The sequence below is a fragment of the Daphnia magna genome, linkage group LG3 (genome assembly GCF_020631705.1).
Source record: "Daphnia magna isolate NIES linkage group LG3, ASM2063170v1.1, whole genome shotgun sequence".
In the NCBI taxonomy this organism is placed as follows: domain Eukaryota; kingdom Metazoa; phylum Arthropoda; class Branchiopoda; order Diplostraca; family Daphniidae; genus Daphnia; species Daphnia magna.
In genome coordinates this window covers 10,299,342-10,324,865 of record NC_059184.1, presented here as the reverse complement: position 1 = coordinate 10,324,865, position 25,524 = coordinate 10,299,342, and the positions used below count along the sequence as shown (strand labels likewise).

Sequence of the window (25,524 nt, the reverse complement as noted above, 5' to 3'; positions counted from 1 at the left end):
CTTCACTTGTGTGGCGTTTGTGGGGCGGTTTTTGGAGGCGAATCTCAGTATCCAAGCAGTTCTTCTGAGTAGTCGATTCCAAGACGGAATTCGATCCAGGTGCCATTCCACTGGAGTGGCTGGCTCCACGGAAGCTACCGACATGGTGACGGTTTTTGATTTTGCTTCCGCTTCGATTCTTTCATGGATACTGGGTTCTTCTACCTCGGGCGTTGAATCCGGCCATTTGGTTTCGTCTTCTTTCAGCCATGATGGTCCGTTCCACCATAGCTCGGAGTGTACCAGCGTTACGGCTGGCGCTCCCCGCGAGGCGAGATCCGCAGGATTTTGGACGCCTGGACAGTGCCGCCACCAATTTGGGCCAGAAAGTTTCTTAATAGCATCGACTTGGTTCCTGACGAATGGTTTCCACCTGTTGGTGTCTCCTCGGATCCAGCCAAGTGCCACTAGAGAGTCAGCCCAGAATATAGTTCGCCACGATTCGATGTGGAGAAAGTTCTTGAGTTTTTCTCCCAATCATGCCGCCAAAAGTGAGCTTAAAAGCTCCAATCTTGGTAAGGTGACCTTTTTCTTTGGGAGAGGCGCCACTTTTGTCTTGCTAGCAAGAAAATGGATTACTGTGTCGCCGTTTTTGCTTTGTAGCCTTGCGTAGGCAACGGCTCCATAAGCGGCCTCGGATGCGTCGCCGAAGACATGAATTTCTGCATTTTGTATGACCCTTTTCGAGTAGCCTATCCAACGTGGGATTTTTAAGTTGGCAAACTCGTTCAACCCAGTCATGGCTGCTATCCATGTCTTCCGTATTTCAGGAGGCGCTTCCACATCCCAGTCAATTTCGGCTTCCCAAAGTTTCTGGTAGATTATTTTCAGCAGGAGCGTTGTGGGTGCTAGAAACCCAATGGGATCGAATACTCTTGCCGATATTCTTAAAATATTTCTTTTGGTCACTAGTTCTCCCAATTCCGTCGCAGCTTCGATGATAGGTGCGGGATCGAATTGGAAGGTGTCGGATTCGGTATCCCATCGAATCCCTAGGACCTTAGGCTGACCTTCTTCCAGTTTCTGAGTAAAAATCTTCACTATGGGGTTGATGAGCCCCTTTTCACTGAGAAATTTGCGAACTGTTTTAACGTTGGTGACCCAACTTCGCATGTTGAGTTTTGCCTCCTGGAAGAAGGATTTTGTCTCCTGTATCCTGATTTTGGCTGTGGAGATGTTGTCGGCGCCTCCAAGGTAGTCGTCAACATAAATTTGCTCCTTGAGCTGTCTTACTGTGGTGGAGTAGATTGATTCCATGCCGTCTAGGTGCTTGTTTAGGGTAGCTCGCAGCAAAAATGGGCTGGAGCTGAGCCCAAATGGGACTCGTTTCCACTTGTATGCCACTAGAGGCGAATTTGGCGTCTCTGGCTCCGTGATCCACAGGAATCTGATAGCTTCGGCGTCTTCAGGATGCAGGGCGATGTTTAAGAAAGCTTTTTCGATGTCTGCTATCCATGCGATTTTGTTCAAACGGAATCGGATTAAAACGGCTAGCAGATCGGGATTTAGGTTCGGGCCGGTTTCTAAGACATCGTTGAGGCTTGGGCCATACTTTGATTTTGCCGCCCCGTCGAATACCGGTCGAATCTTCGTGGATTTTTTGTCCTGTCGGATGACAGGATGGTGTGGCAGATAAGTGTGGAGTCCTTCGTAATTTTGGTCTGCCTCCTCTACGAATTTTTGGACGCGAAGCTGGTCTATTTCCTTATGGTAGGCTGATAGAAGCTCTGGTGTTCTTTTGAGTCTTTTCAACAGACTCTCCAGTCTTCCTTTTGCCATCAGGAAATTTTTTTCTAGCCTCCATTTGTCCGTTTTCCACGGGATTGGGGTGCAGTATCGCCCATCTTTTTGACGGGTGATTTTGTCGCCAAAGGAGCTGAGAGCATCGTCTGGCTCCACTGCATCACAATCGTCTAGAATGGCAAAGTGTTCCAGCTTCCAGAACAGAGATAAGTCAAAGTCCGTTTGCCGCTTCAATTCTTCTTTTACGATTTTCCGTTTTTCCTTTTTGTTTTTGGAGGTATGGTTGAGCTCCTGGCTGGAAATTTCTTCCATAGGCCTCGGCTGGGCGGGCGAAAATTCTTTGGCCTCCTTGCCGGCTCCCATTACGTCCATATCTTCGGAGGGATTCGTAAAATAAAATTCTGAATCGAGACATCTGGCTGCGTACGATGATACTGTCTGATGATTGGAAAAGCTACTGCATTGTAGCATTTGCTGGATTATTGCCTTTTCTTTTTTCGATCTTTTTTCCTTCGAAGGTCCAGCTATCATGCGACCTAGTTTTGTGTTGTATGCTCTAAGGCCGCACGGACTTTGGATAGCCGGTTCGTTAGGAATGATCTCAAACATTTGGTCGACTCCGATTAAAATTCCGACTTCTTTTTCTTGGCTGTTGGTTTCAAACCTGTCGTCAGCCATCTTTTCGTCTTCCAACCACAGGTGTCTTGCGAATGCCGTGTGGGAGTAGGGTCCAGTGTCTCCGATGTTGTCCGTTTCCAGGGCTGTTATTTTGACGAGTGGGGCTCCTTTCCAGGTGCCCCGAACTGCCAATTCCACTGCGTTGATTTGCTCTACTGGATTAGGTTTCCTTTGTTTGAAGACTCTCGTCCCGATATTTTCCACAGCCACTATCTTCAAATTCAGCGATTTCGAAATAGATCTGGTGACCCAGGATCTATGGCTGCCATCATCAATAAATAATATTGCCCTGGTTTCTTTACCATTGGGGCCTACCACCATCACTGTTGCCGTTTTCACCACGAGATCGCCGTAGGTGTTTGCACTGGAGACAGATGCCATGACGTTCGTTGGGGCATTGTTTCCAGTGTGTGCAAATCTTGTCACCTTTTTGTCACAGAGGGCGGTGTGGTGTGTCGCCTGGCAGTGTTTGCATAAGTAGTTGGTGGGGCAGTTTGAAGTTTCGTGATTAGGGCTGAAACATCTGACGCACCTTTTCTGCCTGGCGATTATGGCCTTTTTGTCCTTGAGGTTTACTGGACAAACCGTGGGGTAGTGTATTTCCCCACAGAAAATGCACGGTCTTGTGCATTGTCGGACGATGAAGTTGTCTTGTCGTCCTGGTGGTGTATTTGATGGCTGTGTGCTTTGTTTTAAATATTTTCTGGTTTGTGGAGCTAGTTGGGATCTAGCTCCAATCGCCAGTTGAGAGGCTGTAGCAGCTGGTGGCTGTTTCGCCGGTGTGGTTGTTGTCGTCTGCTGTGGAGTTTTAACCGTTTCCGATTTCCATCGGCTGTACCTTTCAGCAGCGTCGACTTGATCCCTGATGAAATTCAGCAGGGCTGTGATGTCGGTGATGTCGTTTGCATCGGAACTCGACCATTCTTTCTGCAATTCTGCAGGAAGCAATTTCATTAATTTTGTGCCAAGGAGTCCTCCAAAGGTGTCTTTTTGTACCCCGAGTGTCTCCAAGGCATTTATGTGCGATTGGACGGTGAGCTGAAGTCTTCGAAGAGCCGATACGTCTGTCATAGACTTAACAGGAGCCAGGTTATCAAATTTGCATAGATGGGTTTGAATGAGGGCCTTTGGTTTGGCATAGACCCTTTTCAATTCAGCAATGGCGATGTTGTAGTTTGCTGCAGTCAGTTCCAAGTTTTCCACGCACAAGTATGCTTCCCCCTTGAGATATTCTTTGAGATAGTCGAATTTTTGGACGTCCGACATTGTGGACGAGTGGATGGAGGCGTTAAAGCTCTCCCAGAATGACGTCCACTCAAGGATATCTCCTTTAAAATGTTTGATTTGCCTTTGGGGAAGGCGTGTTGATTGTGGTGCAGGTATGGCTGCTACTGGAGCAGGAGCGGCTGCTATTGGAGCAGAGCGGCTGCGGCTGCAATTTGTGCCGTAGCTTGGTTTTGAGCTATCAGCTGCTGAATTTGTTGCGCGTAGGCCTGTTGTTGTTGAAGGACTTGTGCTGCAAAGGCTTGCTGTTGTTGTGGGAGCAAATCATGCAGCACCTTGCTTCTGTCTTCTTCCCGTTTTCGCTCGTCTTTTCTTTGCTGGTCTTGGAACTCAGCGTCCAGTTGACGTTTGTACTCCTCGCGTTTGTTTTTGGCTAGAGCGAGTACAGCACTCATGTCTTCTTCGACTTCTGCCACTGCGGAGTAATCTTGTTCGATTTGCTCCTCGGTGGCGTTAGTGGATTGTAAGTTCCATCTAACTTGGTCGCTTGCCTTGATGAATTTCTGGTAACGTTGCTTGAGGAGTTCGGTTTCCGTTGCAAGGTCGTTATCCAGTTCTGCCGTCATGGAGAGGTTTTTGTACTGCTTGATTTTGTCCATCGTCCTAGTAAGGTGGCCTTTCAGGCCTGCCCGTGTTGCCGATGCCCCTCGTGACATTTTTATTTTGGTTGCTGGAACGAACTAAGGCAAAAAGAGAAAAGGGAGGCTTGGATTTTCCTGCTCCTATCACCGAAATTTCTTCAGTTGATGTCGGGTTTTTCCGACCTTTTCCGTTGCTTGATTCTTAGTAGTAACAGCTGGGTCCGACTTCTGGATTTCCCTTAAAGAAGTGGGCGAAAAATTGAGTTGAAAGCTTTTAGCTTTCGTGTTGCCACCAGTTGCGAGTAATGGAAGGGAGTAGCGTTTCGCTGTACTCCAAACAGTGGGCGTATTTTTTAAACTCCACTGGCTTGGGATGTTCTTCCTTCCTTTATCAGGCGACTGTGAGATATGGCGAATAAATTTGGCTCTTAGTTAGCTTTCGGTAACTTAGAGCACTGTACCGACTTTGTTGTCAGTTATACAGGTGTCACGAGGTTTGGACAATGGCTTAGCACGATCTAAGATTATTGGACATTAAGCGGAGTGCAAAAAAAATTTGGCTCCTCCAATGGCATAAAGAATTCAAAGCAAGGTTTCAAGAGTGGCGAAGAAATCATAAGTTTTAAAAAAGGGGATCCACCATAGCGTTATTTCTAAAGGCTAGGTGGCATTAATTTGCAATTTTTTTAATGAAATAAATGAAAATTTTGGAATTCTTGGAAAGAATATAATAATTAGTGGCGTACTACTTCAATATAAAAAGAAAAAATCACAATTTCTGAAGTGTACAAAAGAAGTTGTAATTTTGAACGCTATGTGGCGTAGACGTTCGTTTCTTTGAAAGAGAAAAAATAATTTTGATTTTGAGATCACCAACAAAAAAAGGAGAGTTTCGAATCTGAGCGCTAGATGGCGTAAGACGTTCAGTTCTGAAGAAAATGTTTGAGAATTTAAAAAAGGAAAAAAGTTTGCTATTTTGGGCGCCAGATGGCGTTTGCTGCCTCGAAATTTAAATAAATAGAGATTGGCGTTGCCTAATTTCTAAATATGTGAGAAAGTTTTTTCGTTTAGGGAGTGTAATTATTAAATTACTCTCCAGTTTAGAAAAAAGAAAAGGAAATGGCAACAATGGATTTTTAGTTTTATGTTTATTACAGAAGAACAATCACAATTCGTGGTAGAGATCGATTAGATCGTCAGGGTCAACTTCAAGGATTATGATGTCTTCTTCTTCTTCTATTGCTATTTTTTCTCCTTCTTTCTTTTTCTCTTCTTTTCCCTCCTCTCCTTTGTCTTTCTCTTCCTTCTTCTCTTCCTTTTGTTTAAGTCTCTAATTTTTGAAAATGTCTTGGAGACCCGAGGTGCTCCGCTACAGCGGAGAGTGACCACGAGAAAAAGAAAGGGAAAATTTATGGGAGGCCTAACCTCCAACAAAACAAAGAAGAAGAAAAAAAAAATTTTTTGAAAAGGAAGAGTAAAGAAATTCAATCCAATATGGCCGCCACCGACCACGTGAGTGAGAGGCAAAAAAAAACTCAAACTCTTTGGCTCGAAATAGGGAAGAGAAAAAAAAGTAGCAAACGAGAAAAAAAGAAAAAAGAATTAAAGTGTTTCAACAAAAAAAAAAATATTTTACGGGGAGGTAACCTTCGTGGAGGTCTCTCCAAAGATTCCTAGCTTGAGCTAGGTTGAGCCAACCGTAATGGCCGCCACTGACCACGCGGTGGAGAAAAAAAAGAGAAAAGAAAAATTTTTTTTTTTTTTACAAGACAATTATTTACCCGTCTACTGTCGCAGTTACTACGACGTACGTAGCAAAAAATGAAAAAGGTAAAAATTTGCCCTGCGGCTAACACGTGGTGTTCACCGAATAAGAAAAGAAAGAAAAAATTTTAGGGGTGAGTTACGTCTCCCCACAGTCTACTGACAGCGAAATTTCTTAGTAAATTTAAATTACTTAACTAGTTCGAAGGACCATGTAGGATATTAGTCTCCGGTTCGAAGGACCATGTAGGATATTGTTCAGCCCGTGACTGAACTTACCTTAGTAAAGAGGAAAATGTGATGATGAAATAAGAACACACGGGAGCACTGGCTGCTGTCTTGACGGTGTGAGGTATATTTTGTAACTGATTGCCCCTTGCCCTGTACATTTTCCGGCCGGTAGGCCGAGGGGCGGGGCTACACAAAATAAATTGTAACATGGTGGCCTCCTAGCGAGGGCCACCCAAATCATATTCAATAAAACGTAATGGAAGTCGTGTCCGTCTTCCAGTTCGTGTTGTCGGATGTTGGGAACGAGATATATTCCCAACAATGACATTCGCCCAGCAGAAATCGTACCAGCCCGCTCTCATCCTCGGGGTTTGGATGAACGCCCGGGTACTTCTTCTAGCCACCACCAACAGCAAAGTCAAACAGCCTACTCCAACAACTTCAACGGGCGGTATGATCGTTTTGATCTAGTTTTATCTCACGCTTTTGGGGGTCGTGTTGCTCGTTTCGCGTCGGCTTGGAATCGAATCACCAAAGATCCATGGATCCTGAAAACAGTTACGTTAGGTTTTTCCTTAGAGTTCCTCTCGGAACCCGTTCAACATTCCATTCCATCAAACGCAGTAATAGGTTCTCTCCAAAAACAGTTGTGCGAACAAGAGGTGCTTTCCTTGTTACAAAAAGGGGCTATAGTAAAGGCGGCTGGCCCAGGGTTCGTGAGCGGAATATTTCTGATACCAAAAAAGTCAGGGGGATTTCGGCCAATTATCAACCTAAAGAAACTAAATTACTTTGTTAAAAGCTACCACTTCAAAATGGAAAATATCCAGACTGTAAGGCAGACAATAAGGGAGGGGGATTGGTTAACAAAAATTGACTTAAAAGACGCCTACTTGACAATTCCCATAACAAAAGCGCATAGGAAATTTCTTCGTTTTATTTGGGGTGGGGTTACCTATGAGTTTACTTGCCTTCCTTTTGGACTCTCCTCGGCGCCTTGGGCATTTACAAAGATCCTTCGCCCAGTTGTCGCTTTCCTTAAAAGCAAAGGTATTCGCATTGTAATATATCTCGACGACTTTTTGGTGGCCCACTCCTCTGAACTGGGAGCAAGACTAGACGTGCAGATAGTGGTTTCTCTCCTTGAATCCTTGGGTTTCGTGATTAATACAGAGAACTCTATTAAAGAACCAACCCAAACACTAGAATACATCGGCTTGACCATTCCTACATTGCCTATGACCTTTGCATTGACTGGCAAAACAGTGGCCGACATCCGAAAACTGTGCAAAAATCCTTTAGTGCGGCGCAAGTTGCCACTCCGAGATTTAGCATCGTTGCTCGGTAACTTAAGCTGGGCCACGGCAGCGGTTCGCTACGCACAGGCACACTTCAGATCACTCCAATCCTTGTATATAGAAGGTTTGAAATCGACAGAAGTTAACTTTCAAGCTTCGGTCACTATCACGCCAAACACCGAAAGCGACCTGTCATGGTGGATCAACGACGCAAAATTTGAGGAGAGGAAGGCCATCATTATGTCAGCCACAGACATATCTATTTACACTGATGCATCTCTTTCGGGATGGGGAGCCGTATGCCAAGGTATCAGAACAGGGGGGCCCTGGTCACGCGCGGAATCTAACTATCACATCAACCAGCTAGAGCTCCTCGCTGCTCTAAAAGGATTAGAGTGCTTTACAGCAACCAACTTCGGCTCAACGGTCGAGCTAAATATCGACAATACAACAGCTGTTAGTTACATCAACAAGCTGGGCGGCAGCCGATCCTCTCTTTTATGTGCAGTTGCTCTCAGAATTTCCGCCTGGTGCGAAAGCAGAGACATGGATTTACATGCCGTGTTCTTACCCGGCGTCTATAACATACTAGCAGATGCAGAATCCAGAAGGTCTCTAACAGCAGGAGACTGGAAGCTGGATCGGCTAACATTCAAACAGATTCAGTCGACCTGGCGGTCGGAGATCGACCTATTCGCAAGCGAGTGGAACTCCCAACTAGAGTCTTTCGTCAGCTGGTTCCCTCAACCGAAAGCGCAATGGACGGACGCATTCTCAAGGAATTGGAAAAGCCTTCACGCATACGCCTTCCTGCCGTTCAACCTTATTCCGAACTGCCTACTGAAGCTGTTCAAGGATCAAGCATCTCTAGTCCTCATAACGCCATTCTGGCCAAGCCAAGCTTGGTTCCCGACACTAATGGAACTGGTGACAGAAATCCCGCTAGTCCTTCATCCCAAGCCGAACCTTCTGACCTCGCCGTTGGGCCAGTGTCACCCCCTTACGCAGAGCGGAACCATTCGGCTAATCGCCTGGAAATTCTCGGGAATTGTCTCAGAGCCCAGGGCATTCCGAACGACGTTGCAGACCTCCTGCTTTCAGCATCTAGAAAAAATACACTCGCTGCATACCAGTCCGCCTGGAACCTATGGCACAGTTGGTGCGATCGAGGGGGTGTTGATCCCTTGTCGGTTAGCGTAATTCCCATCCTAAAGTTCCTGACGGAAGCCTTCAATATGGGTAAGAGTTACAGTACCATCAACATACTACGTTCCATGTTGTCCTCAACACTCGGCTTTGGTCCATTGGGGCCGTCGGAAATCGGCAAACATCCATTGGTAACAAAGCTCCTGAAGGGTATATACAATGCTCGCCCACCTGCCCCAAGATACGCTAACACATGGGATCCGGCGCATATTTTGGCACGACGACTTTGTCTAGAATCCAAATCTCCCGTAAGGTAGTAACTCTATTGGCCATCACTACTCTTCTCCGCTGCACGGATATCGCCTCCATCCAGGCTAGCTCCATAATCACCTCAGATACAGAAGCATCCTTCCTGTTGGGGAAGCCAAGGAAAACTCAACACGCTGGCCCTTTAACTAAGATTACGGTTCCGGCCTGGCCAAGAAACCAGACAATTTGTCCAGTAGCGTGCCTAAAAGCTTATATCTCGTCTACGGGCCACATACGTGACACATCTAACGCAGATAATCTCTTTATTAGCACCAACAAACCATTCCGAGCAGTAAGTAGTTCCACCATAGCGCCGTGGATTAAGATCCAGCTACAGGAAGCGGGCATCGACACCACAATTTTCAATGCCCATTCATCCCGCGGCGCCGCTGCGTCGAAGGCGGCTTCGAAAGGAATTCCCATCAATTCTATCCTTAAACAGGGCCAGTGGGCCAACGAATCCACCTTCGCCAAATTTTATCGCCGGGATATAGCGGGAGACTCTAATGCTACCGGCAGGGCAATATTGGACCAAGAAGCTGATTCCGCTGATGAATCTTAGACCTTCATCTTCATCTTACACTACTCGTTGTCATTGGGAAAATATTGTTTACGGTGCTCTGAAATCACAACAGTTAATGTCGAACTCATTTTAATACAATTGAAAATTGTTCGAACGAGCGAAGCTCGTGATGGACAATTGGAATTGTATTAAGATGGAAGTGAAGACATTAACTGTCTTCTATTCCCACCATCCCACCCTCAATCAACTTCGAATTTTAATGCTCCTTTCGTTTTGTTTTTACAGTAACAAACAAGGAGGAGGATTTCGGAACTATCGAGGAAACAGGAATCGTTCTAGCCACAGAAACGGAGGAATGTACTAAAAAAAAAAAAAAAAAAACCGGAATTCCTATAAAAAAGGCCCGAAGCTAATGAGGGGGCGTTACACTTACGTAAACTCTCTTTTTGTTTGCTGACAAATGCTAAAATAAATGTGGTCAACACAACAGTTAATGTCTTCACTTCCATCTTAATACAACTCCAATTGGCTTCGCTCGTTCGAACAATTTTCAAATGCGGGTGTTACTAAACTACGGACTTGGACAGTCCAAAATGGACTACTAAAATATGGACTTCGATCCAAAACTATGGAAACTAATTTCAATGCCTTGATACTCGTAAACTAAACGACAAGCCTGTGATTTCATAGCTTCCACAAGTTTAATTTGAAGCCGCTGCCGGTGCCCCACAACACTAATCAGTAGCATTAGCTTAATATTTACAATCTAGCAAAGGAGAAGTTTGATAAAAGTAGGATTTGAACATCGCCCAAACCCAAGCTTACCGTTCCATACGTGCAGCATCTACACTCATTTACTGCATTCTGATTACGGTACTACAATCCCACCAATGGTCGTACAGACCGTCTCCCGACAAACGACTCTTCTTCTCAATCACGATCTTCCGATCGCCTACCACGGTAACCTTCCATTTCCCGACGAACAATGTTTTTTCTATCTACGATCTCTTGATCGCTAACAATGGCAACCTGCCACCTCTCGATTAACAAATTTTCGTCTCAATTAAGATCTTCCGATCACCCACCATGGTATCCTAACACTTCCCGACGAAAGACTCTTCGTCTAACCGATAACGTTCTCCCGATTGCTAACGACGGCAACCTTGCGCCTTACAATGGTGAACTAACCGTCTCCTATGCTTCATTAAGTACTACTAGGTCTCCCCCTTCCTAAGGATCTTTTCAGGCGTCCAGCTGCTGTATCACTCTTCTCGCTTGTTACACGGTTTAGGCACGGAGAACAGTTGGGTCGACGACTCTCGGAAGCCCCTATATAAACTTAAGAGACAAGTATGAAATAACAAAAGGACTCACCACAAATTCTGCATTATTCTGCATGCACGTTACACCCTAGTATAAATGAGATCGACATAGATACTTTTAAGGAGAGACGTTTATTAACGACATTCACACACTAATACAAATACAACTACACTGGGAACAACTAGGAAACCATACTGGTATTGATTTCATCAGGGAAGGGTTGAATAGCCTAACGCCGGACATCTCATGACCGATAGATATCCGGGTCCATAATTACAATGAACGTGACAATATTTTCTGGAAAAAATGTTTATTGAACTGTTTTTTAAAAAGGCTTTTGAGTTAGGGTGATTAAGCAATTATAAATCATTTTTAATTCCGTCATGTAGCATAATCATTCAAAAAATTAGAATTACTTAAAATATATTTTTAAAACGTTCTAGTAACAAGATTTAGAAGTAAATTTAGAGTAACATCGATTTAAAAATTCTTAATCATAGTTGATTTTGGAGAATAATGTACACATAAAAATAAATTATATATTTAATTCGAGGACAAACTTCATATTAATAGTGTAACGCCAATGTACTTTGTCGCTTAGCGCAGAATGCTATGCGATCCAAAAGTGTGGTGTCAATGAACTTTGATGCTTGCCGCCACATGTACCGCCGCATGTCAGGTGACGCCCGTCCCCAACTGTGTGCAATGATTTTTTTTATTGTTTGGCAATATGATGTGTTTCAGAGCTTTTCCCATCCCTCATTCTCCTTTAACCTCCCTTGCGAGAAACGATGCACTTGTTTTCCGAACAAATTGGCAACCAGTCATAAATCTATACCAAGTTCTTTTGCCCCAGTGTAGATAACGGAAATGCAACTAGATATCGATCATCGCGACGGCCCTCAGAAACGCTTCGTGATGATTCTGAGCGATGGCAGCCAACAGCGCGATGCACTTTTCTGCACGGCACGATGACTTTCCTATAAGGCGCGATGACTTTTCCATAAGGCGCGATGCGTTTTTCGTGCACATTTTCCACAGGGCTTTCTTCAGGGATGCAGTTTCATTCTTTTCTTCTTTTATTTATTTTGTTGTTTGTTATTATTTTGTTTACACAAATACAATGTTTCTACCTATTTAAAATCTTTTTTTAATTTTATAGAATGGAATTTAATTATTATACGAATCGGTGTGTTTTTATTAAATTTACTGTTAAATCTACCTGTCTCACCCAAGTGCCCATAGGTCATTCCCTTTAACCGGGAAATTCATTATAAACGGGAAACTAAAAGTCCAAAATTTGATATAATTATAGAAATGGTTATGTTTCGATAAAATCTTCTTTAAAATTTCTTTTAAAAAATGGCGTACAAAATTACTTATTGGAGTACTAAGCCGATTCGCTACTTATCGGGTCGGTCGATGCGGTTTAGGAGGTCTCCCAACCTTTTAATAAATCATGTAATGTAAATAATTTTTTACGGGTAATCTATAACTCCAAAATAAATAAATTTTTTATAAATGGATAGCCCTTAATGGGAGCTACTCATTTCTGTAAAGCAATTAAAAGAATTTACATAATCAAAAAAATTTTTGACAGAAAGGTGTTTGAAGTTTTTGCGCTCTATGAATATACTCGACTCAATGGCGTTAGAAACCCAAACCAACCCGGAAAAGTCCATGTAGTTTTCAATCCATCCGCTCGAAAAAAAGGGACGTTACTAAACGAAAGGGTTCTAATCTCTTTACTCCTTTAATCGGCGTCCCCTCCCTCTATTTTCTTTTACCTCCCTTGCGGAAAACGAGGCATTTGTTTTCCGAGTTTGATGGAAACCGGTTATCCATTCATACCAAGTCCTTTTTCGTCATTTAGACAACTGAATTGTGACATAACTCGAGAACTACAAAGATGTTCTCAACAAACTAAGTTTTGGTATACTCAACATTTCATGTAAAATTCCGGTTCAGAACACCAACGTAATTGGCCAGTCAGTGGCCAGACTGAAGGCGAGAGGGCAGTCTTGTTTAGTAATTTGCATTAGTGACTTTTGTTGTATGCTGTCGTGTGCTGTCTGTGCTCAAATAACCCAGTGATGTTCTCAAATATCTCATAACCCAGAGAAACTGTTACATTAAGTACACGATAGAAATATAAGATTTTTTCTGAAAAATAGTTATTGATACCAATGACAGTGTAGGGGAGAGTGGGGCTAGTTGGCAGGAGGGCAAGTTTGCAATTCTTAATTTAGACGAATTGTGTGAAAGAAGTTTTATTGAAATAATTCATAGTCAAAGATGTTTATCGTGCGCACATTTGTGCAAAGTTTTATAAATTTATCCCAAATAGTTTAGGAAATAGAAAATAACGAAATTTTTTGCGTCAAATCCACAATAGTTGCGTGCTTGGTATTCATCAATTTTATCTTTTCTTGGTATGCATATAATTTTTAAAAAATATTAGTTTTTAAAAAAATTGTGTCCTCTATCGAACTGAAACAATGGATTTGTTTTAATCAATTATAAAGGAGTAATAAAAATTTTTATTTGAATAAACCCCGGGTTGGGGCAAGTTGATACATTGCAACATGGGGCATGTCGGCATAGGCATTATACATGCATATGTATAGAGTACATGGCCTGTCAAAATGTCAGGGAATTGTAAGTCCAATTTTTACTAGATATGACTTATGGTGAACAGTGGTATGCATTAGAGGCCAAAATTTGGCAAATTTTAAGTGTTTCACTTTATACGATGTTCACCTGTGAAATGTTTGCCTGAATTATGTATATTTTTTTTAATTTTTTGCATTTAAGGCTATTAATCTTTATGTAAGTTATCACAACTTATTTCTGAGTTTCCCACTCTAAAATAACTGTAATGGTTTACACGCGCGTGGAGCGTGCAAACTAACACAAGAATTTAAAATAATAAAGAATCTTTGACTTTACCGCATTGTATTTGTAAGGCTGGAACAGGTCGGGACAGATCGGCACAACTAGCGAGAAAGTTAACAGAAGACTCAAGGGGCAAGCTAAATCTAGTTCTATGTATTAGGTTTTGAGGAAGCATTTTTCCTTGGTTGGCGTGGGGTCGTGGTAGCGTCCTTTCCAACGGTCAACTTGACCTTCTTCTTTGTTCGAGAACAAGGGGGCTTTTTCCGCAACGGTCAACTAAAGAAAGCGGTAACCTTGCCCTAGTGCCAAGTAGGGGAATATTCTAGACTAGCTAGATGGGCAATCTGATTAAGGGTCACGAGTAGGGGTCTTTCTCGAGTTAACTTCCTGTATTGTTTTGTGACAATAACAAGTGTTATCCTGAGAAGTTGAACTCTCAAGGTTCTTTGTAAGTTAAGATATCGATTCTTTACATCACCCCCCCCCCTCCTCTTTTGTTGCGTCCCGCAACAATCAGTCCCAGCTTCTGTATTTTAATTTCATCGAATGATGTGTGAATCCTACGCTGATGACACGGGTACGACGTTTCAGTTTCCTGGATTAGACTTCGTCTATTTGTCGTGCTCCCGAGTTGAACCATTCAGCCGGCATATCCTTCGTGAGTATTATTACAGTGCTTTTTTGGTTTTGTTTTGGTTTTTTGGGGGGTGCGTATACGTTTGATTTCTTTTACATTCTCCCTTGTAACTTCCTTTGACGACCCGTTTCTACTTAGGAGACGAAAAAATGGAACATGGTTTGAAAAGTGGACAATCCGACACCAGAAATTATGCTATTGAGTCTAGAAGAGGGTTTTAAGGAAAGTAAACAAATTGGAGCACATTGATTATAGGTACACAGCGGCGCAATTATTGTATTTATTATTGTAAGTCATCAAGCTCGTCTGGGGGGGTTGGCTTGATTTTCTTGGAGGAAGGATTCGGTTTTAGGTTGATTAGGGCGTTGGCGGTTTCGCTGCCTCTTCTTTCTGCGTGGGGGCTCTGTTGATCGTTTCGAGGCTGTGGATTTGGTTGAATATGAACTGCTGGTAGGAGACATAATGATTTGAATCGGCGGTGGTGTGGCTGTTGCAGTAATTGCTGCTGGTGTTTTGCTGAAGCAGTTTAGTTGGAATATTTTTGACATAATTGGGAAGGCTTTGAGTAGGAGGGATCCGATACCACAAAATCTAACGGCGAATACTGAAATCATCACGAAGCCTGAAATGGCTCCAAAATTTTTTATCCACCCTCCCATTTTTGCTACAAAATCTACGTGGGGGGCATCGCTATGGTGAATTAAGACATTGGAAGTGAGAAGTTCTTTTGTGTTGTCCTCTGAATGATGTTCGTGAATGGTGGCAAGGATCTCAGCCATCACCGACGCATGACTCAAAGAGCTATTTTGAACTGCTGGATGCATTTGCAGAAGGGTTGCTAAAGGGTTGTCGGCTTCGAATTTCTCCGTTTCAATTAGTTTTCTCCCTTGAACTTGGATGTTGGCAAATACTGGAATCCATTCCCCATTTTTGTAGGCGTGAGTTTTCCCGTTAAAATTTACAAAATTTGAATACCAATAGCAGTCGGTGAAGGGCACGAGTTCCCAACCTTCGACTGCTATTGTAAAATTAAGATAACGTGGTTGGGGGCCACATTTCGTAAATTCCGTTTGGAAGGTAACATTTTGCTCCCTACATTGCAAGATTGAAGCTTGGGCACCGTTAGCTACTAATTTCGAACATCTTGGGAGTTGCATGTGAGTAGCTGCGAACCAGCCATTGTACTGAGCGCTTACGATTACGCTGTGATGGTTCATTTTTCGGTTTTCACATTGTAACCGACGAATTTCTCTTGCCAGTCTATTCTCGTAGTCTAATGCTATGTCTCTGGTGTATTGGACATGGGCTGCGGCTTCAATTTCTGCTTTTATTGTTGAGGCAACCTGTTTGACCTGTGCATTTGTTGTATTACTGCTGGTTTTCCTCTCGTTCTCTACCGTCGCATTGGGATCGAATTTCTCAAAATCTCCTGTTGGGGGTGCCATGTTAATTGCTACTAAAATTTTTTCCATTTCCATTACACTTTGTAACTGCCGCTTTCCGCAGTAAGCGAGCATTGTTGTGTTGATGAGAAAGTCTGTTTGGCTGTGTTTATCCTGTAAACGTTTGATCTCGGGATTATTTGTTTTGTAAAGCTGTCCTTCTCCGCTTCTTACTAACTTAAGCTCGCAGTCTTTCTTTTCTTTATATGAATTATTCCAGATTAAAGTAACGAAGTTAACGGTTGCTGTCCCGTTCAAGCTGCCTGAAAGTGTTCCTAACGGAGAATTGATTGTGCAATTGTCGCATTCCGTTTCTAGAGCTACTTCTTCAATTTTACAGTTCAGAACCTTATGGGTTATTGTTCTCATCCACAATGGTTGTATGTTAGGATACAGGTCGTAAGTAAATTTTCGTGGCCCCGCCGGATTCATTGCGTAGTCGCCGCATCTTCTGAATTCTTTCATTTGGCTGCACATTTCTGGAGTAGCTACTGCTGGCCATTTGCTTTGACCATGTGTATGCCAACCAAAGAAATCTGTGTTAACTGAACGATGGGCATACCAGACGCTACACATATATCCCGGGAATCGTTTAACTTCTGGTAAGTGGGACAAGAGGGAATATATAACAGCTTTTGGGGGGATGGATCTTCTATAATCTGGCAATTTTCGTCGCCGAAGTTCAAGAATCCTTTCATTTTTGCCTGACTACAGTCGCATATCGTAGCGTTCATCGCCAATGCTGTTTGAAGGCAGGTCAATAGTACTACCAAAAATAAACTAAGGAGAGAGAGAAAAAAATTATGAAATTGGTTGTTATGTGAGAGGAAAAATATAATAAGACATGGTGGCTTATTATGGGATTAATAATTAAGGATTTCTACTCCTAGTGGGTCAAGGCTTCATCGTACCTAAGCGCTAACTTCAATATTTTTTTTTTTTTTTTTTTTTTAATTTCTGAAAAACTCCCGCACGCTTCGTTCGATTTGAACGAAATTGGTCACAATGGATTTGTTGTTCACGAATCAGCTATGGCGTGCAAAATTATAACACAAAATATTGTAACGTTTAGATGACGACTTCGTCCTCCAACAGACTTTCCCTCTGTTTTGGTTTCCTCTTCTATTTTAGCTTGTGCCTGGTGACTGTCACCTTTGTTTGTTTTTTTATACTCTCTGCAAGTATTGAAAGAGAATTTAGAATATTATTTTTTATGCTTCCATATCAAAGTCCTTAAACTTATCGGGAAGACGGGTCGCGACTCGTGTTCTTTTTTCTCGTTGGGTACCGTTTGGTTGTACTGGTTTGTCTTTCTCTTTTTGTACGTTAGCTTCTTCGTCCCTAGTTTGTTCTAGGTTCGGCCGGATATGCTTAGGAACTTTATTTTCTAAAAAAGGGTTACCGTAGCCAAAGGTGCCTGGTTGTTGACTTGTTTTAGGGCTTGTCTTAATTGGACTATTTTCTCTCTCGAAATCCAAATTTTCTGCTTCGTCTTCGTCGGATTCTTCTTCCGGTTCCTCGTCTGACTTGTCACCATTAGACAATTCGTCAGACTGTCTTATCGCTCGTAACTCGGTCGTTCTCAGATCGTCAAAGTCAACACATTCCTCATCACGCCATACCATACTTTCGGTTAATGCTTTTAACCGATTTACGTGGGTGAGTTGAGTTCTCGCGCCATTGTAGGAACGTATTTCTACCGTTCCATTCGAGTTGACTTTGGAAATTCTATATGGACCTTGATATCTCGGATTGAGTTTTTTGCTCGTGCCTATCTTAGTCACTCTTACGTCTAGCAGTACTCTGTCTCCCAGTTCAAAGTTGTTTTCTTTTGCCCTCTTGTCTTATTGAATGTTTTGTCTTACTCTGGCGTCTAATAGATTTTTTCTTGCTAGTGCGAAACCCTCTCTTAGTCGTTTCATTGTCTGACTTTTATAATCTTGCGGAGTGATCAATTCTGCTTCTGGGATTAAAAATCTATCGACGACCATATTTGGGTCTTTTGCCATTATTAAAAAATAGGGGCTCTCCATTGTGGATGAGTGAACTGAATTTCTATACGCTGACGCCATAGGTCCCAATACCTCTTCCCAATGTTCATAACCATCATCTATATATTTCCGAATCATTTCTACTATGGTTTTGTTGAAGCGCTCTGTCATACCATTTGATTGCGGATGATAGGCTGTCGTAGTCTTGTGTTTATTTTTCAATTCTCTACACAAACTGTTGAACAGTTGGGAGGTAAAATTGGAGCCTCTATCAGTAATGATAATTTTGGGTGGGCCGTGATACAGTACAATCTTGTCCATTAAGGATCGGCAAGTCGTTTCGGCCGTCTGGTTCGGCAACGCTACGACCTCCGTCCATTTTGAAAAAGCATCGGTCATCACCAATACATATTTATTTCCGTTCAAGGATTCGGGTTTGATTGGCCCTAGAAAATCCATACCTATAACTTCAAATGGGACCGTCGCTATTTCAAGAGGATTCAGAAACGCTCTGGTTACCACGCGTCTTTGTAATGCACAAACTTCGCACGATTTGCAATAATTTTTTATGTCTTTTAACATCTCTGGCCAATAGAATTTGTCCCTAACTTTAAAGTATGTGCGTAGAAACGCTAGATGTCCCGCTAACAGAGAATCATTGTATTCTTTAACTACACTCTTTCTCAGGGAATAGGGCACAACGGTTTGCTCCTGTACATATTTTCTTCTTTTCTTTGAGGCAGGATAGAAATCCCTTCTCAGTACTCCGCTGTCGATTCGAAAAGTTCCTAATTCTTTCACCCAATCAGGGTTTTCTAATTCATCCATTTCTGATAGGGTTCCTTCATTCAAATAGTTTATAATCTTTGCGCACAGCTCGTCTTTCTTCTGCTCTTCTATCAATTTTTTTGTAAAATCCGAACGTTCTTCGATTGCTACAACGCGAATACGGGAGAAAAAATCAGCATTACTATGTTCTTTTCCAGGTTTGTATCTAATCTTGTATTTTGCTGCTGATAACGCAATCGACCACCGTCCCAACCTACTATTCTCGTCCTTGTGAGATTCCAGCCATTGTAGTGGTCTGTGATCGCTTACGATCTCAAACCTTTCATCTTGTATGTAATGGCGATATCTTTTTATCCCATAAACAATTGCAAGTGCTTCATGCTCTATTGCTGAATAGTTGCGCTCAGCATTGTTTAGATGTCTACTGGAATACGCAATGACTACTTCCTGGTCATTCTGAATCTAGCTTAAGACCGCTCCAATACCATAGTTACTTGCATCCGTGAAAATTAAAAATTCCTTGTTAAAATCAGGGAATGCGACAATAGGCGGTGTTATGAGACATTCGCGAAGGGTCTTAAAGGCTTTTTGTTCCTCTTCCCCCCATTCAAAATTACTGTTTTTATTTTCTTCTTTCGTTATTACTGTTACTTTTTTTCCTTTTTTGTTAACTCTGTTTTTTGTTTTTTTTGTAAGCTCAATTAACGGGTGGGCTATATCTGCAAATTTTTTTATAAAACGCCTGTAATAAGATGCAAGTCCCAAGAATGATTGTATTTCTACTATGGTTTTCGGTCTTTCGTAATTTTTTAGTCGCTCAATTTTTTCTGGATCGGGGGTGATTCCACTTGCTGAAATTACATGCCCCAAATACTGCACGGATTCACACATAAATTTACATTTTGAGGGGCCAAGTTTTAGATTAGCTTCTTTTAATAGATTGAAAATTCTTTCCAAGTTATGGAGATGTTTCTCCTTGTTTTTCGAAAAAACTATAATATCGTCCAGATAGACTAAACAGATTTCGCCAATCACTGAGCGTAACACAAAGTTCATTAAACGTTGAAATGTCCCCGGTGCATTCGTCAATCCGAATGCCAGTCGGTTCCACTCGTACAAATTATTATCAACTATAAAAGCAGTTTTTTCCTTGGAACTCTCATCCATTTCATTTTGCCAATAGCCTGATGCTAAATCAAGTGTACTGAAGTACTGCTGTCCATGAAGTAAGTCGAGGACATCATCAATTCTGGGTAGCGGAAACGAGTCTTTTTTTGTTATCTGGTTTAGTTTCCTGTAATCTATGCACAATCTAATCCCCCCACTTTTCTTTTTTACTAAAACTACGGGTGCTGCCCATGGAGACACGGACGGCTTTATTATTCTATTAACTAATAACTCTTGCAAAATACTTTCTAATTCTTTTTTATTGTTGTTGTGAATCCGATAGGGTCTTAATCGTATGGGTCCTTGTCCTTCCGTGTTAATGTGGTGTTTAACTAGTCCTGTTTTTCCTAATTCATCTGCTTTAGATGCGAACATTGAAGATTTATTTTTTTAAAATTTAATCAAAGAAGTTCGGTCTGCTTCTGCCATTACTGGAGGTAAGTTTTCACTAAAATCTAATTCGATAGAGGATTGTTCTTCTGTCCCACAAAAGTTAATGCACTCTTTTTCTGTTCTTCCGAATTCTATTCTTCCAATTACTTGGAATTTTGGTATGGTTATCGGTTCGTTGGTTTCGTTAATTAAAACTACGGAGAAAACTGTCAAATCGTTAACACTGCAGACGAAGGGGTCCACTCGTAACCCGCTGTGTAATCCCGGCCCTCTTCCTAAATAACATGTGATATTCAGAGGAAGTTTTCCGCCAACCCCTTCGGATTCAACGACAGTGGCGCTAAAGGGCATGATCGTGATCCTCTGTCTTGTGATTATGGCTGGCGAAGAGGCCGTATCTTCTTTGACACGGTATATTGTTCTCTCGCTCCCATCTATAATAAATTTGTGCTCATATAAAGCGTCTAAACCTAAGATACAATCTTCGTTGATTCTATCCACGACAATGAAATCCTGCAGAAGATCATCGCCTAATACATTCATTTCGAGGGTAACTGTCCCTCTTGTTCTAAGTCTAGTGTTGTCCACACCAAAGAGTTCTACCGGGGCATCAGTACTATAGTTTTTGATTTGATTTCCAATTCGTTGCAAAATTTCCGTTTTTATCAAGCTTCTACCCGCACCGCTATCCAAAAGGGCAAAAAAATGTGTGTCACCGACTTGTAGTCTTAGTTGGGGTATTTTATTTTTTCTACTTTCTCTGACTTCATTAACATTTTGTCGGGGCTTCGGACAAGGTCCACCTTTATTCCCAACATTACGAAAGGTGGTTTTTAGTTTCCCTGTTCAAAAGGGTTCAATTGGCCTGAGTTATTTTGCAGTGGAGGGCCGTATGTTTGATTAGGTTTTGGTTGTGGGTCTGGGCATTCACGTTGTACATGTCCATTCTGTTTGCATTTAAAACATCTAGGACCCCCTGGGCCCCAACTACACATCGCTGTTAGATGCGTATTGGTTTTGCAATATGCACAATATTTTGGACCTGGTTGATTCCAGCCGGTTTGGTTATTTCGGTCACTTTGGGATGGTTGCTTTTGTCCGAATTGACCTTCTTTATTTTGTTGTTGAAATCTTTGAGGGTTTTGTTAAAATTGACTATTGCAGTTCTGTGTTAGTTGGGATTGCGGCATGGATCGAGTAGGGAAACCAGCTTGGGCTTGAAAAGCGGGCTGGGGATGAAAACCGGTTTGGGAACGGAAATTTGTTTGGGTCTGTGCTTGTACGACTTTATTCAATAATTTAGCCGTTTCCTGGTTTTTCAGCAGTAACTCACTCATTAATTGCTGATTATTTTTTAGCGTTACTTCTGATTCTGCTAATTTTCCTTGAATTTCGCTTGAAGGAGATGCATTCGAATTTGATGCGACAGCATTAATGAATTCTACGTTTCGTCTTTCTAATTTAGCTTCATTTAAGACGGCCGCACAATTCTCCGTTGCTTTTATCAAACTATCTAGATTCTTAAATTCTTTAAAGCTCATTCGTTCTCGAAGATTGTTTTTAAGTCCCCCCAAGAATTTGTCCATTATCAGCTGTTCTCTCATTTCGAGGTCTACCAATTTCCCCTCCCTTGTTGGGTAAGCAAATGAAAAAAGTTTTTGTATGCGACACGCGTAATCCCTAATTGATTCTCCAGGGTTTCCTATACAATTGTTGTATTCGGTCAAGTAAATTTTTCTACTATCTCCTCCATGATACCGGTCTTGTAAGCATTGCTTTATTTTTGAGAACTCCTGCGCCTCTTTTGGATAGCGTAACTGAAAAGTCGTTACGCAGTCGGTCGCTGAACCAAAAAGTTTAGAGCAGAGCAACTTTATTTTCCTTCCCTCTTCAAACTCTGAAGTATTCATTACTGCATCAAAATGTTTGATCCAGTCCTCAAATTTCGTCGAACCTAATCCATTAAAGGCTGGTACTTGAGCCAAGAGGGAGACCGTCTGTTGTTGTTGATTTAACAATAGCTTTTGGCTTAAATAATAGCTTTGACTTGTATCTATTGGGCAAGATTTCTCGCTTGTTTTTTCTTTTTGCTCTTCCTTAATTTCGTTCATTGATTTCACTATCTGTTTTGCTGCGGCTTTGGCGCCCATGTGCGCTTCTTCCTTTGAAGCCCCTCCCGCTTTCATGCAACGATACATGTGATCGTAGTGACTTTGATAATCCATTCTCGGTGTTTCCCCTACCAAGGGTTTCTTCCCTGTCTGGATGGATTGGTCTAACTGTTTGTGATAGCTGGGGGCTATCGGCCTGTTTCTCTCTGTTTTTATTTCTTTTTCTTTTGCGCTTTTTTCTTTCCCTGGTCGACGGACTGGTTTTTCGTCCTCCTCCTCTTTTGACGCGAGATTTTCGTTATCTTTTTCTTCATTCTCACTATCACTAGGATTCTCGCTTTCGTTCTCCTCTTCTGTTTTAATTGAATTTTTTTCTTCTCTTCCTTCTGTTTCGTTGCTTTCTGTAGTTTTTTGGGTCTGCTTACTCTCTTCTTCTTGATGCACTTGAGCTTTATGTTTGTTACGACTACTCCACCGAGTTGGTGGCTGTCCCTTAATATGTACTTTGCGTGCCTTTCTTTTCGGTTTCTTTAATTCTGTCCGATCTTTATCTTCCTCGTCTATTTCAGGTAGATCTTCTTCTGATTCTGACTTTCCAATCTCTTTCTCTTCAACCTCAGATAGCTGCGGGTAAAGTCTCTCTGTAGGGGGAGGTGTTCGCCTTAATGCTTTCCCTTTTGAATTTTCCCAACGTGTGTTGTCTGTCGGTTGTTCGTCTTTTCCTGGCAATTCTTCTTCGGTTTCGTTTTCTGTTTCTGAACTGCCTGTTTGATAGTCTTCCGACTCGCTATTTTCTGCCTCTTCTGGTTTTGTTTCTTTTACTTTTGGTGTTCGCTTAAATTGTTTAGGAGATAATGTATTCAAAACTGTTTTCCCTATGTTTTTTAGAAAGGCTGTTGTACCTAATTTCTCTTTAGGGGTTTCTGACATTCCACTAAAAAATGGTTGACCGTCCTTTTGCCTTAGTTTTATACTTTCTTTTTGCTAAAAATGATTCAGGTTTTGTTTAACGATTGTAATTAGAGATTCGTGAAGCCCTCTTAAAGAGGCGTTGTGTTCCCCCTTTTGACTTGTTTGCGAAAAAAGATTGCTTTTTTTTTTTTTTTTTTTTTTTTTGCTTATCTGGGCCTTGGTCATGTTACTTGGACCAACGCTGCTGATTCAAAATTATAAAAAAAAAATTTGAGACTTTAACCGTTCAAGTTCTTGGTCTGAACAGCATATATATAAATTATAAAAAGGCCAGAGTTACCTGTGGCTATCAAAAAATGCTATCCATTGTAAAAAAGTAAGTTGAAAAAGATTGGCAGTGTCGGTTGTGAATCAACAAAACTGTTATCAATCGGGAAAAAAAATCTTCGAGAAAAAATGGCAGAGTTGGCTGTGGGTCAACAAAACTGCTATGAATTGTGAAAAAAAAAAGATTGTAAAAAAAAAAGATTGTAAAAAAAAGATTGGCAGAGTTGGCTGTGAGTCAACAAAACTGCTATGAATTGTGAAAAAAAGATTGTAAAAAAGATTGGCAGAGTTGGCTGTGAGTCAACAAAACTGCTATAAATTGTGAAAAAAAGATTGTAAAAAAAGATTGGCAGAGTTGGCTGTGAGTCAACAAAACTGCTATACAAATGTGTAGTGCACAATATTCCCCCAGCTTTATATAATGGAGGGTTATTTTCTTCTGCTTTCGTTTAACATAGGCAAAAGGAAGTCTGTCGATTGGCCCGTACGCATTTTTCTGAAAGCCAGAAAATTACTCGTTAGCCAATCCTTATCCGACTGACAAGATTCACGCCGTGTTACTACGGACGCTAAACCTTTCGAAAGCCGCTTCGAGATGACACAAGGAGCGGTAAACCTTGTTCATTCGGTACCCACCACACGAGGGTTCTGGAGACAAAAATACATAAACGTCGTTGGCTGTGAATTTTTACATCCAATAAATTGGAGACTACACCTGACGTGATTTGTGAAATACAATACGTTTAAAGGATAATATAGCATGCAAGTTCAGATAAATCGCTGCCACCAGTGTAATGGTTTACACGCGCGTGGAGCGTGCAAACTAACACAAGAATTTAAAATAATAAAGAATCTTTGACTTTACCGCATTGTATTTGTAAGGCTGGAACAGGTCGGGACAGATCGGCACAACTAGCGAGAAAGTTAACAGAAGACTCAAGGGGCAAGCTAAATCTAGTTCTATTTATTAGGTTTTGAGGAAGCATTTTTCCTTGGTTGGCGTGGGGTCGTGGTAGCGTCCTTTCCAACGGTCAACTTGACCTTCTTCTTTGTTCGAGAACAAGGGGGCTTTTTCCGCAACGGTCAACTAAAGAAAGCGGTAACCTTGCCCTAGTGCCAAGTAGGGGAATATTCTAGACTAGTTAGATGGGCAATCTGATTAAGGGTCACGAGTAGGGGTCTTTCTCGAGTTAACTTCCTGTATTGTTTTGTGACAATAACAAGTTTTATCCTGAGAAGTTGAACTCTCAAGGTTCTTTGTAAGTTAAGATATCGATTCTTTACATAACTATAGGATTTTTGTTTATTGTAATGTTATTCTAGTTTGTTTACAACATCAACATTTCACTGAAATCCGTATTTGAAATACATGGGGCCAACTTACCCCACTACCACTGCCAACTTACCCCGTTAGTGGGGCATGTAGGCAAATTTTTTTTAGCTTTTTGAACGTTGATTTCGATATGAATTCTTCAACGTAGATCAAATACAAAAATAGCACGAGAAAGCTGGTTATCTGAGCTTTCTTTTACAATTTTTTGGGTGTCAAAATATGAAAAATTTTAGAAACAAGAGAAGAAATAAAAAAATTGTACCAACTAGCCCCACCCTCCCCTACTCTTGCCATGTCACATGAATCGTAATGGAGATCTTATCAAAGCGGATTAATACAACGTATTCTAATTCAATGAAACCGAGTTGAAGTCCATAACAAGATAATAGTTTGTTTTATTAAAAGCTACCAATTTTTTTTTTATCTTATCACAAAATGTTAATTTAGCGATTGTAAATTATTATTAATATAAATATTTTATACAATAAAAATTAAATGACAAGGGATTGTATATATGGAGGGCAACACTGATATTAGTAATTATTTAAAAAAAATATGTTTAACCTTCAAAATTAAACAGACAAGAAATTAAAATATAGGATTTCGTC

At 41.5% G+C, this 25,524-nt stretch overlaps 2 protein-coding genes across 2 annotated transcripts; both read right to left on the bottom strand.

Moving 5' to 3' along the window:
- Positions 1-14,747: 14,747 nt before the first annotated feature.
- LOC123470664 lies at positions 14,748-16,507 on the bottom strand. The gene is made up of 2 exons (XM_045171214.1): positions 15,593-16,507; positions 14,748-15,343 (listed from the first exon to the last, which is right to left on the bottom strand). The coding sequence occupies exons 1-2, from the start codon at positions 16,467-16,469 to the stop codon at positions 14,748-14,750; spliced, it is 1,473 nt and encodes a 490-aa protein (XP_045027149.1). The 5' UTR covers positions 16,470-16,507.
- Positions 16,508-21,068: 4,561 nt separating this feature from the next.
- On the bottom strand, positions 21,069-22,616 carry LOC123470377. The gene has a single exon (XM_045170619.1). It carries the CDS (start codon positions 22,456-22,458, stop codon positions 21,379-21,381), a length of 1,080 nt encoding a protein of 359 aa, XP_045026554.1. The 5' UTR covers positions 22,459-22,616; the 3' UTR covers positions 21,069-21,378.
- Between the last annotated feature and the right edge of the window lie 2,908 nt (positions 22,617-25,524).